Source organism: Ictidomys tridecemlineatus, chromosome 1 (assembly GCF_052094955.1).
Source record: "Ictidomys tridecemlineatus isolate mIctTri1 chromosome 1, mIctTri1.hap1, whole genome shotgun sequence".
NCBI classification, from domain to species: Eukaryota; Metazoa; Chordata; class Mammalia; order Rodentia; family Sciuridae; genus Ictidomys; species Ictidomys tridecemlineatus.
Genome location: NC_135477.1, coordinates 52,353,368 through 52,370,754, shown reverse-complemented (window position 1 = coordinate 52,370,754; position 17,387 = coordinate 52,353,368). Strand labels below are relative to the sequence as shown.

The following is a 17,387-nucleotide window of genomic DNA, read 5'->3' as shown; positions in this document are numbered from 1 at the left end:
ATGTTCTTGAACTGCATGTAAATGTAATGGGTCCTTTATGCTTTATAGTACACGCTCTTATACCCAGTTTTAATCTTTTTATGTTGCTGTACTTATCCATAGTTCCATTCCTCCCTGATATTGTATATAGAAAAACCCCAACATATCAAAAAAGAGAAACCCTCCTAAACTAATAAACAAGTTCAGCAAAGTTGCAAGATATGGGATCAATATTTAAAAATAATTATATTTCTATACACTTGAAGTGAACAGGCCAACAATGAAATTAAGAAAACCATTCAATTTACAAACAGCATTAAAAAAAAAGCATAAAAAAACAAAAAAACAAACTAAAAAACTAAAACCACTTAGGAATAAACAAAAGAAGTGAAAAAAATTTCACTCTGAAAAACTACAAAATATTATTGAAAGAAAATAAAGAGACATCCCATATTCATGGATTGGAAAACTTACTATTCTTACTGCGGCAATACTCTCCAAACTGATCTACAGATTTGATTCAGTCCCTGTCAAGAGCCCATCTGCTTCTTTGCTCCTGAAATTCCTATATAATTGGAAAGGAGTCAAACTATCCAGAATAATCTTGAATGGAAACAAAGTTAGAGAATCCACATTTCCTAATTTTAAAATGTGTGAAACTGATCAAGACGGTGTGGTACTGGCTTAAGAATAGACACGGATCAATGGATTAGAACTGAGACTCTATAAATAAATCTTTCATTTATGTTTCAAAAGTTTTTTTTTTTTTTTTTTTTGTACCAGGGATTGAATCCAGGGGTGCTTAACCCCTGAGCCACATCTCTCATCCTCGTTTATTTTTTATTTTGAGAAAGGGTTTAACTGATCTGCTTAGGGCCTTGCTAATTTGCTGAGGCTGGCTTTGATTTTTGCAATCCTCCTGCCTCAGCCTCCTGAGCCTCTGGGATTACAGGCATGCACCACAGTACCCAGCTTCAAAAGATTTTTTTTTTTTTAAATAAGCATGTGAAAATGTTTCAATGGAACCAAGTAGAGTCTTCATCAATGGTCCTGGGAAGATTGAGTAGCCACACGTAAAAGACTGAAGCCGACTCCCTACTGAATCCTAGATGAAGAGCTAAAATTATGAAATTCTTCAAGAAAAATGTAGGTGTTGACCTTTGTGACCTTGAATTTGGCTGTGGTTTCTTAATCTCTTATTAACTATTGTGGGTGGAACCCGGGCCCCTTCCAAATTCACAATGTTGAAGTCTTAGCCCCTTGTACTTGAGAATGTAATGGCATTTGGACAGAAGTTCTTAACAGAGGAAATTAAGTTAAAATGAGGTCTTCAGATGAACCCTAGTCCAATTTGATGGTTTCCTCATCAGAAGAGGAGATTTGGGGACTCCTGGCTCTCTGCCCCTTCTCTTCAAAAAAAGTCTGTTGCTGTTGATTTTGCAGTAAACCTGCTGCTGCTTGATTGCTTAAAAAAAAAAAAAAAAGGAAATTTGAACAGAGAGACCTCATCTATATAGGTACCTGCAGAGAAAAGACCATGGGAAGAAGGCAGCCATTAATAGCCAAGAAGATAGGTGTCAGAATCTGCCCACACTTTGATCTTGGACTTCTAGCATCTAGAACTGTGATTCAGTACATCTCTGTTATTTAAGCCACCCAGTCTGTTGGATTTTGTTATAGAAGCCCTAGAAAATTGATACAAGACCACAAGAACACAAAGAGTGAACACAGCCAAATGTCCATCTGTCCAATACGAATGGATAAGTAAATAGTGTTATGTCAACACAATGGAATATTATTTGGCATTAAAAAAGAGTGAAGTTCCAATACATATTACTCTCTGAATAAACCTTAAAAATATCATGCTAAGTTAAAGAAGTCAGTTACAAAAGATCACATATCATATGAGTCTTTCTATTTCTATGAAATATCCAGAATAGGCAAATCTATAGAGACAGAAAGTGAGTTAGGGTTGGCCTAGGTCTAGGGAGTATAAGAGTTTGGGAGGTGATAGCTAACATGTACATTTTAGAGATGAAAATATTCTAAAATTGATGGTTGTGGTAATATCACAACTCTGTGTCTGCATAAAAAATTGAATTGTACACTTTAAATGAGTGAATTAGCCGTGTGGAGGTTCATACCTATAGTCCTGGCTACTCCGGAGGCCAAGGCAGGAAAATGCTTGAGTCCGGGAGTTTAAGAACAGTCTGGGCAACATAATGAGTCAACATTAAAAAAAAAAGTAAATTACGTGATATGTGAATTACATCTCAATAAAAATATTACAGTTCCCCAAAGCATTCCTTTTTTATAGCTGAGAACTATTTCATTGTATGGATATACCCCAGTTTGCATATCTACTAACCTGTTCATGGCCATTTAGATCGTATCTAGTTCTGAACTATTACTAATAAAGCTGCTATGAACATGTGCACAAATCTTTGAATTAATAAATTGTGGTACATCTGTACAATATAATATTACTTACCAAAAAAAAAATGAACTTCAGCTATGACATGGATGAATCCTAAAAAAGATCTCATTATTTTGGGTAAATAGATGAGTGGAATCGCTGGATATGTGGTAAGATGCGCATTTTAACCTTATTAGAAACAGCCAGTCTCAAACTTGTTATATTGTTTTATACTCCTGTCTCTCTCACTTGTTTTCATGTTTATATTTTAGCTGTCTTTATAACATATATATTAGTACATTAGTATGCCCTGATAGTTACAAATAAATATTCTTCTTCTTCTTATTATTATTATTATTGTTTTGGTACCAGGGATTTAACCCAGGGGTGCTTAACCACTGAGCCACATCCCCAGTCCTTTTTATTTTTTATTTTGACACAGGGTCTAAGTTGCTGAAGTTGGCTTTGAACTCGCGATCCTCCTGCCTAGCCTCCTGAGCTGCTGGGGATAAATATGCGTATCACTGAGTGGCACGATTACAATATTTGACGTATGATTAAAACATTTCACTGACAAGATTCCTAAAAATAAGTTCCGTAGCTGGGCTAAGGGAGAATGATTGGTTTCCTAGGGCTGCCATAACAAATGAGCACAAACCTGGTGGCTTGAAACAACGGAAATTTCTTGATGCACAGTTCTGGAGGCCAGAAGTTCAAGATCAAGGTGGCAGCAGGGCTGGGCTCCCTCTGCAGGCTCGAGGGGAAAATCCTTTTTTTCCTTTTCTGCTTCTGATGGTTCCAGTAGTTCCTGGCTGGGGCTGCTGAGCTCATTCTTTTTTTCGGCATATCTTCTTTTTCTCCCTGTGTCTTTTGTCTACCTTTTATCAGTACACTTGTCATTGGTTTTAGTAATCCAAAATTACCGTGCGTGCGTGCGTGCGCCCGTGTATGTGTGTGTGTGTGTGTGTGTGTGTGTGTGTGTGTGTGTGTGTGTGTGTGTCCCCGTGAGTGCTAACAGGTGCTCTCCGCCAGGGCCACACCCCCAGGCTGACTTTGCTAGGTAGAACCAACAGGATTCAGTAACAGATTAGACGTGGATTTTGAGAGGAAGGAGCTGGGGGACGATGCTCAGGTATCCAGTCTGGGTGCCTGGCACATAGTGCTGCCTGGATGCTCAGGTTTTGTGTGGCATCCTTCCTCATTTTATCCTAGTTTCTACTCAAATGTCACATCCTCAGAGAGGCCCTCCCTGTCGATTCTGTCTAAAATGATACCTTTACCCTGTATTCGGTCCACTTATGTATCAGCTAGGATAGATCTGGCTGGCAGAAACAGAAAACCCCAAAAGAGCAAGTGAAGAAACACACTGGAAGTTATTTTTCTCTTGAATTTCAGAAATCTGGAGGTTTGGGGGTTTCCCCGGGACACCACGGTGACAGGGGCGCAGGATCCTTCTCTTTATCTTGTTGCTTTATTCGGTGTGGCTGCCTTTCCCAAGGTTATGTCATAATCTCATGGGGTTGCTGGCTCTGTGGACCCTGGGTTTGTGCTTCGGCTGGGAGGAAGGAGGGATGACGAGAAGGAGGCTGCACCGTAGCTGGGTCTGAAGGCAGACTTCCAGAAGCGACCATGAGACTCACTCACTTTTATCTTTGGCCAGAACTTGGCTACGAGCCCATATCTAGCTGCAGGGGAGGCTGGAAATGTGGTCCTCATTCTGGGAAACTTATTCTGAATTCAGCTAAAAATAGGTTAAAGTGGAAATGGACATCGTGGGACATAACTGTATCGGCTACACCCTGCTTTAGTCTTCCTCCCAGTGTCTGGCCTAATGTGTGTTTAATTAGTGATCTGCTCATTGACTCTCTCCCCACCAGAATGTGGGCAGGCACCCTCTGCTTGTTCACGCCCACCATTCTAGGCACTAGGGAAGCGCAGGGCAGGGGCTTCACAAACTCTCTTCCTGTCGGGGAGAAGAGAGTTGGGGTTCAGAGACATTTGGAAACTGGGTCAAGAATTTGGGAGAGGGATGGAGGCGGAAGCTCTTGGTTCTTTGGGAAGGACACATTGAGAAGACGGTGGCAGAGCAGGGTCACTCAGCCACCTCAGCAGAATCAGTTGAAGCCAGTTGTCTCCTCCCAACTCTGCCTAGAGGGGCAATGGCTTCCGGAGCCCACGTGTAGCCCCCCCCCCACCATGCAGATCTGCCTCCCTTCTTGGTTTGAGAATGCCCTTTACAAGAGAGCTGCAGACCCAGGATCCACTGGCCAGCTTTTACAAATCTAGCTAAACCGTGACCCTGTCCTCTAGGTGACAGGCTCTCCATGCTGGTCCCCGGACCCATCTATGACTGAGGTTTCACCAAGCCTCAGTAAAATGAGAAAAATAAGGACAATATTGTGTAATAAATACTTCACCTTGTTGGAAAGCAGCGTGGTCTGGAGCCAGATTGCCTTGGCTCCAATTGCAGATCTTCTACTTAGTAGCCGTGTGACCTTGGGGAAGTCATTTAACCTCCCTGGCTCTCATTTGTCAAATCTGACGCTGCTAGTGTCTACCTCATTGGGTTGTTTTAAGGCTTGAGGTCGTTGGCTCTTCTGTTACTGTAATGAAATACCTGAGAAAAACATCTTTTAAAAAAGATTTTTGTTCTTTTTAGATATATATATATATATGTGAATAGAGTATATTCTGATATATGCATACGTGGAATATAACTTCCCATTCTTAAGGTTGTATGTGATGTGGAGTTACACTGATTGTGTATTCACATGTAACATAGGAAAGTTATGTCTGATTCATTCTACTGTCTCCCATTCCCATCCCCCTCCCTTCCCTCATTCCTCTTTGTCTAATGCAATGAACTTCTATTCCACCCACTTACTGTATGTTAGTATTTGCATATCAGAGAGAACATTTGGCCTTTGTTTTTTTGGGATTGGCTTACTTCACTTGGAATGATAATCCATCTATTTACTGGCAAATACCATAATTTCATTCTTCTTTATGGCTGAATACTATTCCATTTTGCATATGTACTACATTTTCTTTATCCATGAGAAAAACATTTTAAAGGAGGAAAGATTTATTTTGGCTCATGGTTTCAGGGGTTTCAGGCCTTAGTCATTCTACCTTTGTCAAAGCAGAACAACATAGTGGGGATCATGTGGGGCAGGGGCAGAGTTGCTCACTTATGGTAACCAAGAAGCAGAAAGTGAGGGTGGATGAGGAGAGCATGCTTGGGACAAGACACACCCTTCCAGGACACACCCCTAGTGACCTACTTCCTCCAACTAGGCCCCACACCTTACAGTTTCCACCACCTCCCAAGAGTCCATTCACCTACGAACCCAGTGGCTAAATCCATCAATGAGATCAGAGCCTTCCTGATCCAGTCACTTCCCACAAGCTCTGAATACTGTTCCAAACACTGCTGCAGTGGGGACCAAGCTTTCAACACAGGAGCCTGTGGGGGACATTTCATATACAAACCATAACAAGGCTCGAACAAATTACTATAAGTGAAGAATTTATTGAACCTAGAGCCATGCACATGCTAAGCACATGCTCTACCACTGAGCACTTCCAACCCCAAAGAAGAACTTAGATCAACACCTGGTATGTAGTACAGCCTACCCAAGTACCAGCTGTTATCATAACACCAAAAGTATTTAATTTTAAAAGCAATCATTTTTACTCCTCTGAGTTATAACGTCTTTTCCTCTTAAGAAAATTATGGAGGGTAGGATATGGAAATGATAACTTTAAAAAGAGTCCTTCCCTGGCGCAGTGGTGCACTCCTGTAATCCCAGCAGCTCCGGAGGCTGAGGCAGGAGGATGGTGAGTTCAAAGCCAGCCTCAGCAAAAGTGAGGTGCTAGGCAACTCAGTGAGACCCTGTCTATAATAAAATACAAAATAGGGCTAGGGATATGGCTCAGTGCCCCTGAGTTCAATTCTCAGTCCCCCCAGCTCCCTGCCAAAAAAATCCTTTTTTTTTATGGTGTTGGGGATTGTGCATTTGAGGCAAGTGCTCTACCAACTGAGCTATATCCTCAGCCACCCGAAAAACAATCCTTTCTGAGCAAAATAAAACGTCAACTCCTAATTCTTTGGGTGCTGGCCTGTGAACTCCCATGGTCTAGGAACCCTGCTTAGGGACAGGTGAGATCCTGGGGGTGAACACTAACCAGTGCTTACTATTTGGCTTAGGGACAGGTGAGATCCTGGGGGTGAACACTAACCAGTGCTTACTATTTGGGTGCTAATTCCAAGAACAGGAGGCCTTTGTGGGTGTGGAGGTGTTGTGTCCCAGGAGACTCAAGGTGGCCAGCAGGGTGATTGGAGATCGTTCTGGTCCAAGGAGATATGGGCTTTCTTTGGGGGCAGGAGCCAGCCTGAGATAAGGAGCAGGTCTGAGCCCAGAAAGGCCTCGGCAGTCTGGTTAACTCTTCCTGTGCCAGGTCCCAGTTCTCTAGGCCTAGAAGGTTTGTCAGGGTCACAGCAGTGGAATGAGGATGAGATGTTTGGAAGGTGATAGAGTGGGACTGGGCCTGCCTCTGAGTTCCCCTGAGGGCTTTTATCTCTAAAGGGGAGTGGAAGCCTCCTTGGGACAGAAGCTGAGAAAGTTATCTGGGGGTCAGGGCCTGTTTCAAGCCTGGCGAATGGGTCAGGGTGGAGAAAGGGGCAGCAGCTGTGGGTCTTTCTGACACTGGAGAGGGCTGGTGCCTGGGGAGAAGAGCCAGAGAGGTGCCTAGGGCCCAAGATCTGGGTGCAAAATTTCAATTTTATGCCCTATTTGCCTCTCTTAATGTGTGTGTGTGTGTGTGTGTGTGTGTTGTAGATGGACACAATCTTTATTTATTTTTATCTGGTGCTGAGGATCTAACCCAGGGGCTCCTATGTGCAAGGCAGGTGGTCTACCACCGAGCTACAGCCCCAGCCCTCCCCTCTCTTTCTTAATCGTAACCCCTGCCCTATATACCTGAGGCCTTTCGCCTGGAAATTCCAGGAGCTGAGCATGGGATTGTCTCACAGGGCCGGCCAGCAGGGTGAATCAGTGAAGCAGGTGGCCGGGGTGTGCTAGCGCAGGCTGCTGCCCTGTCTGAAGTGGGCTGTGGCTCTCAGCTCCAGCTCAATGTTGCTACACAATTGCTGGCACAGGTCCTGTGTGGCTGGACCTGAGATGCCAGACACCTGGGTTTTAAAGTAAAATCTTGTAATTTTTCCTTGTAGACCCATATGTAGAAAGTATAGATGGGCCAAATAAGATATTGCGGGCCACACTTTTAAACCTGGCGGTTGCCAGTTTCTTAGCCCTTTTACAATGCTGGAGGGCGAGGCAGCCTGACAGTGTGATACCGCAACTCAAGCCACTCTGGGGGCTGGTGGCCTGGGCCTCCACGCCCGCCCCCTGTAGAGAGCAGAATAGCTACAAAGCAGATAATCAGAAGTTGAATGAACTTCCACCCACTGTGCTAGGGACCTGCAGAGCCACCAAGACTTGGGGGAAGCATCTTCAGCTTCATCCTAGGGAGGTTGCTAAGAGCAGTACAGGTCAATTCATTTTAGAATCTTGTTTCAGCCGCGCTTGGTGATGCACGCCTGTAATTCCAGTGGCTCTGGAGACTGAGGCAAGGTCAGCCTCAGCAACTCAGCCAGACCCTGTCTCTAAATGAAATACAAAAAAGGACTGGGGATGGGGCTCGGTGGTTAAGTGCCCTGGGTTCAATCCTTAGTACCTAAAAAAAAAAAAAAAAAAAAAAAAAGGGAAGTGGGGTTGGGTTTGTGGCTCAGCTATAGAACTCTTGCCTAGCAGGGGTGGGACGGGGGGGTTCGATCCTCAGCACCACATAAAAATAAAAGGCATTGTGTTGTGTCCATCTACACCTAAAAAATAAATGTTAAAAAAAGTTTTTTAAAAAACTGATCTTTAAAAAAAAAAAAATCAAAAAACTTCTTCCATATGTTAGTCCCAAAGTCAGGGACTAAGTCACCATTTCTCATTCCTGAATCTCACAAGAAACTTGATAAACTGATATTTGAATATCATAGCCGCCCAGATCAATCCAGTCATTTTCTCTGGCTTTAGTATTTTCTTGGGCATCCACGTTTGGAAAAGGTCTGCAGGTGACTCTAGGGCAGCCAGGCAGAAAACCCCTGATCTAACTCCCAGAAATGCTGGGTCAGGTCCCTGTAGGATGTACTGTACATGATAGTCCTACAGGGACAGGATTCCAAGATGTGGAGTGGTGTAGGCCCGGGCCTTCATTTTTCTTGTTCTCTCGTCGAGACCTTAAACAAGCTTGCTACCTTCCATACCTCATTGATTGATTAAGTGTGGATAATGATATTTGCCCTTCTAACCTCACCAGGCTGTTATCAAGAGAAATGAGGCAATAAATGCGAAACTGCTCTGTAAACTGTCAACCCTGTGCAAACATTCCTGCTGTTCCAGTGTGCTCCCAGGTGCTGGGGGTCCAACTTTGATCTGCTGGAGGTCATTTCTGGAGTAACATTCCTGGTGCTATGGGCCAGAGGGGAAGCAGTAGAGACATTCTTCAAGTGCAGCTTGCAATGTCTTCCAGGCAGGTGTATTTCCTGGGGTAGCAGCTGGGACCATTTGAGCCTTCCCCCAGCTTGTACCAGGGGAACCTGAGAGTTCATGGGACTTGAGGGAAAGGAGAAGGCCCTCTGGAGGGAGAGGGAACTACAGACTCCCTTTACGTTGAGGTCTTCCTATGGGTCCAGGGAGTGAGAGTGGAAAGTTGGGTTTAAGAGCTGGGTAATGGCAAACAGAAGAGACGTGCATGAGGTGACCACTGGTTTGATAAAGAGGGGACACAGCACTGGAATTGGTCTGATTGGGGTCGATAAGACTAGTCCCCCAGAAGACAGCCACCCCTATCAGGCAGGCGGTCATGACTCAGTGTTATTTATCTGGGGCTCAGGCTGCCTGGTGCAGGGGAGGACAGACAGCACTGGCTAGGCATTAGAAGAACTGGGTTTGAGTCCTGGCTCCAAACGCTACCACAATCTGACACTGGGCAAGATGGCCCACCAGCTGTGTCTCAGGCTACTTGTCTGCAAAGAAGAGCTTTGGTCTCTATTTGGATGGACTCTGAACACAGCCCGAGTGTGCCCTGTGGAGGCGGGGAGGCCTGGGAGGCTGAGGTGAGTTAGGGGAGGATTTCTGGGGAAGGTGGGTTAGCTGGACCTTAGGGAGGAGACTCCTCCTCAGGCACAGGTGAGTGGAGAAGGCAGGGTGAGGAGGGAAATATGAGTAGAGGCACAAATGGAATGGGTGCCGTGGGTGCCAAGGACAGTGGGAAGTGGTCTTGCTGTATGGCAAAGGGTGAAGGAAGAGATAAGTGGGCAAGAGTGGAGTCAGATTACTGAAGGCCTCAGATGTTTAAATTGGCTCCATCAGGAAGCAGGGAGCCAGGGAGGGCTTGTGGGCAGGGGCATGGTGTCATTAGGCTCCTTTTTAGCAGGATTAATGTGGACTGGAGCTTGGAATGGCTTGGATGGCGGGAAGCCAGGCATCAGGGAGGATAGCTAGAAGGCTCTTGTCATATTTCTGGCCAGGAAGAGGAGGAATGGGGGTTGGGAGGCAGCTGCGGGTCAGGCCTAGAGATGTATCTTAGGAAATATTTCTAGGCCTTGGGGCCTGCTGCATGCAGGGGCTGGGGAGCTGTTAGTCACCTTGGGAAGCAGCTTCTTCTCTGAAGGTCAGGGAAGATAAAGCAGAGGCACCTTCCTGTCTTCCCTGGAGGGGAAGATGTTCTGTGAGCAGAACATCTTGCAGGTAGCCTGGCTGTGTGCAGGATCAACTGCTCCCCAACTCTGTCTAAGGGTTGTAAGGGGGCCAGAGAAATGGTGCCAGCTGGGCACTGGGTGAGGGTAATACTCTATCACCATCCTTGGCTCATTTCAAGCGGTTGAGTAGTGCTAGTGCCAGCACCAGGCGAGGTAAGGGAGCCAGAGCAATGAGCAAAACATAATCTTCCATCCTCAAAGAGCTCCCAGCCTTGAGAGCTTTGTGCATTGGCAAGACTCAAATCAAATGGCAGTGCAGAGCCACCATCTTGTTCTCACCTACTCCACATAATTTATGGCCACATTGGTAATTATGTTGATATGTGCTAGAAAATCCCTGTTCCTGGTGTATAATTATACAGGGACAGAATGAGGCTCAGTGGCACTTACAATTAATTCGCAGAGGGGAAGTTTTTCTTTGGAAACTAATTCAAATATAAAATGGCTGGGCCCTTAGTCTGGAAAGGGGAGAGACGCCCTGAAGCTTCAACCTCATCAGTTTCCCAGTTCTCTTATAAAACCCACCAGTTATTAAGTATTAGGTGCCCTGTATTTGTTTATAGTATTTTCCAACAACCAAGGGCATTAGTAAGCACCTCAATCTTATGGATGAGGAAAGGTCCACAGAGGTGACTGAGGATGCCTCTCTGCACAGGTCATAAGGCAGGAAGTGGAGTTCACTCTGGATAGAGCCAGTGCTCTCCAGGGCTGCATGTAAGCTCCTCCTTCTCAGTGGGTGATGGCAGCTGTTAGGTCACTGGCTTCCTGGGGAAGGCTGCTCTGGACCTAGGTCATCTTCTTCCTGAAGCAACTGTAACTTTGTTAGACCTGGCCAGGGGATAGGGACTCCCAGCATCCAGGGCTGAAGTAGCCAGATGGACTCTGGCCATTTCAGGGGTACCACATGGTGCAGCTTTGGTCTTAGGAATTGGAGTATTTGGGCAGACAGGGTGCATACAAGGGGGTGGGAGGTGGATAGTAAACCTCAGGAATGAGTGCCATCTTGGAAGACACATAGACCCAAATTCTAATCCTTCATCTACAACTTCATGGCTGTTAAAGTCCAGCAAGATTGAGGTTTCCTTGAGTCTTAGTTCCCTTACCTGTTGAATTAGGATAATGTTTGAGCTCATCACATGTCATCCTGTAAGACACTCAAGCTTCTAGTGGCCTCTGGCACACAAAAGTACTTCTTCTGAGATTCTTAGGGTTGCTATTATCCTTGTAGCAGCATAAATATCTCTGTTTCTGCCCCTCACCCCAACCCTGTACCCTTCACCTTGAAGCTGAAAGGTTTACTAGGGATCCTCTCAATCCCACCTAACATCCTGGGGAAGTATAAAAAGACAGTACCTGGAAGGGGCTCCTGAACTGTACCCCGACCCCGTGGGCCTGGATGCCTAAGAGCAAGATGAGGCTGGAAGGATGGGGACAGGCCAGGGCCTGTGGCCCAAGTCCCGCCCAGCCCAGCCCAGCCGGAGTGCGCACTCCAGGGAGCCCGTGACTCAGGGGCGGGAGCTTTGGTGCGACTCTCAGGGTTTAGCAATGCAAACCCGCAGCCGGAGAAGTAAGCCGGCCGGGCCCGGGTGGGGCGATGTACTGTCACCGAGGACCAATGTAGGGCGCCACGCTCGGCCTCTTGACACGCGAGAGCGGGCCGGCGCGGGGACCCGGGTGCCAAGACCGCGAGGCCTCCTGGCTCCCGCTTCCGCTTGCTTTCCACGCCCACTTCTATAAGCCCCCTCCCGGTCCCTCCGGATCCGCGGGAATCTTGGGGGCGAGACCTCATTTCTGAGGAAGGGGGACTGCACACTGCCCTCCAGGCTGCCCAGTCCCGCAGCAAGTCTTCCGGGGCCTTTATTCCCCGCCGGCCGCGCCCCGCGCCTCGCCGCCCGCTGCCCGTCCGCCCCGGCACGGCACCGCCACGCGTGACGGTGCGTTCGGGAGAGCTCCTCCCGTCCGGCGCCGGCGCCCTACGTGGGGAACGTGCAGGGTGATGCCCGATCGGGGGGATTTCGCGGTGCTGCCCGCCCCCTTTTCGGCGCGGGAGGGAGCGGACGCCGCGCCCCCCATCCCGACCGGGGCGCCCCCGCCCGGCGCTGCAGAGGCTGGCGGCAGCCAATGGGCGCGGAGGAGGTGGGCCGGCCGGCGGCTGTCACCCTCCGTGAGACGCGAGCGCTGAGACTGGGAGCGCGCAAGCCGACGCCGCGCCCCGGGCCGAGGGGGAGGAGCCGCGGGAGGAGGAGGAGCCGCCGCGCCGCCGCCGGAGGACCACTGCTCACCCCGGCTGCGGAGGACCCACCGGCCGCACGCCTGCCGCCCCGCGCCCCAGACCGCCAGCATGATCGCCGCGCAGCTCCTGGCCTATTACTTCACCGAGCTGAAAGATGACCAAGTCAAAAAGGTGAGCCCCCGCCCGCGCCGCCGCCGGCGCCCTGGCCTCAGCCTTGCATTCCGGCATCCGCTCGCCGCCGCCTCCATCCTCCCGCGCCCGGCCTCCCCCAGGCCAGCAGACGGTTGGACTCCAGAGCGCGGGGGGATGGCCTCGCCCTGGAGTTCTCCCCGACATTGTCAGCATCCGTGTGTGTGTGTGTGTGTGTGTGTGTTGAGAAGAGGGACGGTGGGCTGAAGACCCTCGAGACTGGGCTGCGTGCTGCAGTGTCCTTGAATCGGGCCGTGGATGTCAGATGGGTCCCCGGGCCCATTCCTAGAGCTGGTTGGGTGGGGACCAGCGAGCCGGTCCGCAGGGCCTGTTTGAAAGGGTCCGGGCGCCGTGGGCGTAGGGAGGCGTGATCTCGCAGAGATGCTGGGGAGGTGAGCGAGCAGCTGGCGGGGGTGCTGGCTGGAGGCCAGGCATCCCATATTTGGGGTTCCCAGCGGAGGGGGTCGGGTGCCTCAGAGAAACTGTCATCGGGCTCCCCCAGCTATTGCAGCTGCTCCTTAATCTGAGGACGGGGTGACCCGCCTGGTTTTCCGGAACCGGGAGGGGTGCGGAGGCCACCGGAAACTTTGCTCATAGGCCTCAGGTCTGGAGCCGCACGTCTGAATGGAATTTTTTATTCCTCTTAAGCTGTAATTTCCAGCCAGCTCACAGAAGAGACTGGCCACTTCAATCGGAGGCCTTGACCTGTGTGCGCCTGTGGCCTGTGTTCCTGCACAGGGATGCGTCTCCCTACACTACGGGGGTTGTTGCCTTTAAGTCTGTTGAGTGTAAAATACTGTCTGTCTGCTGGCGAGTCTTAAAGCTATATCATCCCTTTGCCAGCTTCACTATGGGAATTTACAAAAACAGTCCAAATTGTAGTGGAAAACACTACAATTTTATCAGTGCCAGTCTGGCACAGGTGGTTACTGCTGGGGTTAGGTAGGACAGACTGGCAAAGTCAACCTGACTTTGAAGTTCAGACAGGCCATGCTACCTCCAGGTCAGAGGCAGAAGTGACAGACCTTGATTTTCTGCCCTGCAAGCCACAGTCATCCCTGTTCACCAATGACTCTCTCATCTGGCACCCTAGGAAACAGGCCTACTGAGGGCAGAGACCTCATCAAGGTCATTCAACCAGTTAGAGGTAGAGCCAGGGCGGGGCTCCTGCCTCCCTCCTCCCAGATAATTTGATTGGGGTTCTTCCTGGAAGACAGCTGGAGGGGAGGTACTGAGAGACAGGGCCCCTGGAAATACCACTGGGATCCTAGATCTGGTACTGCTGGGTGGGGACCAGGAGTGGGGTAGTTAGCTGATAGGCTTGGAAATCTGCCCTGAACCAGGGGTTGTCAGACTGTGGGACTCATGCTCATATCCCTGGAGCACCCTGGAGAGTCCTTCTGGCTTGACCTCAGGGAGCCATGCAAACCGCTGCATTTGACAGGTTTTCTTTAAAGGTGTTGTGCATCACTGATGCTCTTCCCACTGGAGAGGGAGACAGACCTCCCACCATGACAAGTCACTGGGGTGGAGGCCCAGATGACCTTGGAAGCTAAACCTCCAGTCGCCACACCCACCACCACCTGTGTGACTGCTGGCTGCACTGCTTGCCGATGATGGCCTCCAGCAACTGAGTTGGGCTGAGGTTCGGACTGCACTCAGTGGGCTATCTCATCAGACATGCAGTGTCTAGGGAGCCCTCCACTAGCACGAGTGGCTTGATTGACATCTATCTATGCATATTCTGTCACTCAGGCCCCTGTCAGTGTCTGACTATGTGACTTCTGATTCAACTGTTTCTTCACTAAATTCCTCCTCACTCTAAGATTGTGACCCTGATACCCTTTCCTCCTCTGGCCCCAGAACTTGCTGCAGGAGGATCCTGAGGCCAAAACTTCCACCAGGCCACATTGTTTGCTAAGGAGATTCTTAAAAAACAAGTTGGCTTTCTTGCGGTCTCACCTAGGACTTTTTAAGCTGTGTTTTTTTTTTTTTTTTTTTAATGGGGGAACGTGTAGGTTCTTGCAGGGCATCAGCTCCACCTGCCTGGTATGTTGTTGTGAACTGCCATGTGTGGGTGTGGTCCCTGGGAAGCTTCTTGAGCCTTCTGAGGATGAGCATAGTGGACACTTGCTCCAGTGACCAATGGGTGTTACCCACTGCCTTATGTGCTGATCTGCCCTCCTGGGGCTCAGGACATATTAGAGACCTGCCATTCCCACCCACCACTCACCAGTGTGAAAGCCGGGTTGGGGGTGCAGAATTCCAAGCCCTCCACTTCTTGTGGGGCTGGGCCACGTGAAGGGGACCCAGTGAAGTCTGCTTTCATCTTGTGGGCGGCCATGATGATTCAGCCATCCAGCCTCCAGGGCTCTGGATACAGACCTGGTATTCCTCATTAACCTGCAAGAGCATCTTCTTGCTGTCTGGCCTGGAGATGGGAGATTGGATTGTGCTGGGTGAGGTTTTCAGGTTTTCTCAGAATATACACGTGATAATGAAAGAGTATCATCTCTCTCCTCATTGCCTGTGAGGCATATTTTAATTCAGCCTCACAAAACACATCCGAGACCGAAACAGTTGAAGCATCTGTTGAACTGATAGGACTTGCAGCCCTATTTTCCGAGCACATCTGCACAGTATTGGTTAATGGTGCTGTGAAGAGGGTGTCCTAGCATTAGGCTGAATGAAGCATAAAACACATATTTTTCTTTCATTCTTTTAATGCTTTTAGGAGGAAAAGGTGGCTCATGTGTGCTTGTGAAGGATTCCATTCATTAGAATGCTAGACATCTGCTCGTTCTGCAGCTAGAGGCCAGGTCCTTTGACCTCTAAGTGACTTTTAACATGCCTCTCATCCCGCCAGCTTCCTCTCCTGGGTGTAGCCAGTAAGGATCTGGAGGAGGGTGAAGGATTGCATAGTGTGCTATTTGTTTAGAAAAGGAAGATGGATCCAGGAAGGTCACAACTTGGCCTCTAAAGAAAGAACTGACTTCCTTTCCTTCAGGCCTGGCAAATTGGTAATAAATACTAGTGGAGTTTTCTCTGGGTGGGATCCCCATAATTCTAAGTAATCTCCATTAGGAAGTGAACAAACAGTTGTGATTTGTCTAGTGGCCAAACCCAGGAGTCCTTGAGTGCTTGGCCCAGGAAGGTGGGGTACAGTATGCTTAGCAATTGGAGGGTGACCAATGGTCCATTTCCTTAGAGCCTTGGCATTCAGTTGTAAAGACAAGCATAAAAACAAAACACAAAACTCCTGTTCCTTATTGCTCAAGGGTAAGAGAGGAGAGAGAGTCATAAAATCATGGAAACTCTCATATACCTGTCAAAGAGTGTCAGGCAGCCAGTGAAAGGTTCCCGTGTTGAATCTTCATTTCGTAATCCCTGTTCCTCCACCTTGGGTCTTCCTAAGGTTTCCCCCCAAGAGAAGCCCTATCCCTTTCTCTGGTTTGGTGATTTGGGAATGTGTGAGGAAATAAACTGGGCGAGCAGGGTGGCTGTGAGGTGCATCCACGTCTGACCATGCTGTGCGCTGCTCTCCCACGCTCCTGCTGTTCTCTGGGGGAAGCATGGGCAGCTTTTCCCCCAAAATACTGATTGGGCGTGACTGGGACTGTGTGTGTGTCTGCAGTCAGGGATTCCTGCTGATAGAATTAGCCACTGGAGCCAGCTCTGAGCATGCCTGAGGAAGCCCCAGGGGAGATTGGATGCAGAGAGGAGTCAGTGGTGGCTAGACTGCTGGCACCTCCTCATGGATTTGAGACCCCTTAGGATCAGATCTGATCCCAGGAATAATTGCAATTATTGTTTTGAAACATGGTTGAGTCCTTTATTATGTGCAGAGTTCTGTGCTAGCCTGGGGTGACTGCCATAAATGAGGTGAAAGTGGAGCATGAGTAATTATTTGCCATCTTAAGGTGTGTGCAAAGCACAGACTGCTACAGTCTGCTGTGGGAGCAGCTAGTGAGCTGGTGGTCAGACCCAGGGTAGGAAGTCACTAACTTAAGAACTACTTCAAGCCAGGCCTGATGTGTTAGCCTGGGGAGGCGTGGACATTGGTTGGGGAAGCAGAACAGGTACCCACTGTCTCCAGCCTAATAAACCACATCAGTGGGATCTTATGATGCCACTTAATGTATGTTGGGTTATCTTGGCCATATCTAATCTTAAAGAAAATCAGGTAAAAATTTTATTGATAGGTTTGTTTTGTTTTGTTTTGTTTTGGAGGGTACTGAGGATTTAAAACAGGATCACTTAATCACTGAGCCATATCCCCAGCCCATTATATATATATATTTAATGTTATTATTTTTAAAAAAATTTGTTTTTTAGTTATAGTTGGACACAATACCTTTATTTTATATATGTGGTTCTGGGGATCGAACCAGGGCCCTGCTCATGCTAGGCGAATGCTCTACCACTGAGCCACAACCCCAGTCCCAATGTTATTATTTTTTTTATACCTTTATTTTATTTATTTTATGTGGTGCTGAGGATTAAACCCAGTGCCTCACACATGCCAGGCAAGAGCTCTACCACTGAGCTGTAATCCCAGCTCCCCACCCACTTTTATTTTAATTTTGAGACAGGGTCTCATTAAATTACCTAGGGCCTTGCTAAGTTGCTGAGGCTGACTTTGAACTTGTGATCCTCCTGCCTCAGCCATATCCCGGCAATAGATTTTTATTTCTGGAAGTAACATTGACTTCTGGTAAACAACACAAATGCAGATACTATATTTAGAAACTTTG

At 48.1% G+C, this 17,387-nt stretch overlaps 2 protein-coding genes across 4 annotated transcripts in view; both read left to right on the top strand.

Moving 5' to 3' along the window:
* Hkdc1 (hexokinase domain containing 1) overlaps nucleotides 1-2,972 on the top strand; it is a 73,626-nt gene extending 70,654 nt beyond the window's left edge. For both annotated transcript variants that reach the window (XM_005325960.4, XM_078041122.1), the window contains one exon: nucleotides 2,838-2,972. The gene's annotated coding sequence lies outside the window, so the exon portion shown is untranslated. The remainder of the gene's footprint in view (nucleotides 1-2,837) is intronic.
* Nucleotides 1-17,387, top strand: part of Hk1 (hexokinase 1) — a 95,908-nt gene that overhangs the window by 11,531 nt on the left and 66,990 nt on the right. The window contains exon 1 of one of the 2 annotated variants that reach the window (XM_005325959.5): nucleotides 12,274-12,615. The exons of the other annotated variant lie outside the window; for it this stretch is intronic. Coding sequence (XP_005326016.1) covers nucleotides 12,553-12,615 — 63 coding nt within the window. The 5' untranslated portion in view covers nucleotides 12,274-12,552. Of the gene's footprint in view, nucleotides 1-12,273; nucleotides 12,616-17,387 lie in introns of those variants that run through there. 2 annotated transcript variants of the gene reach the window in all.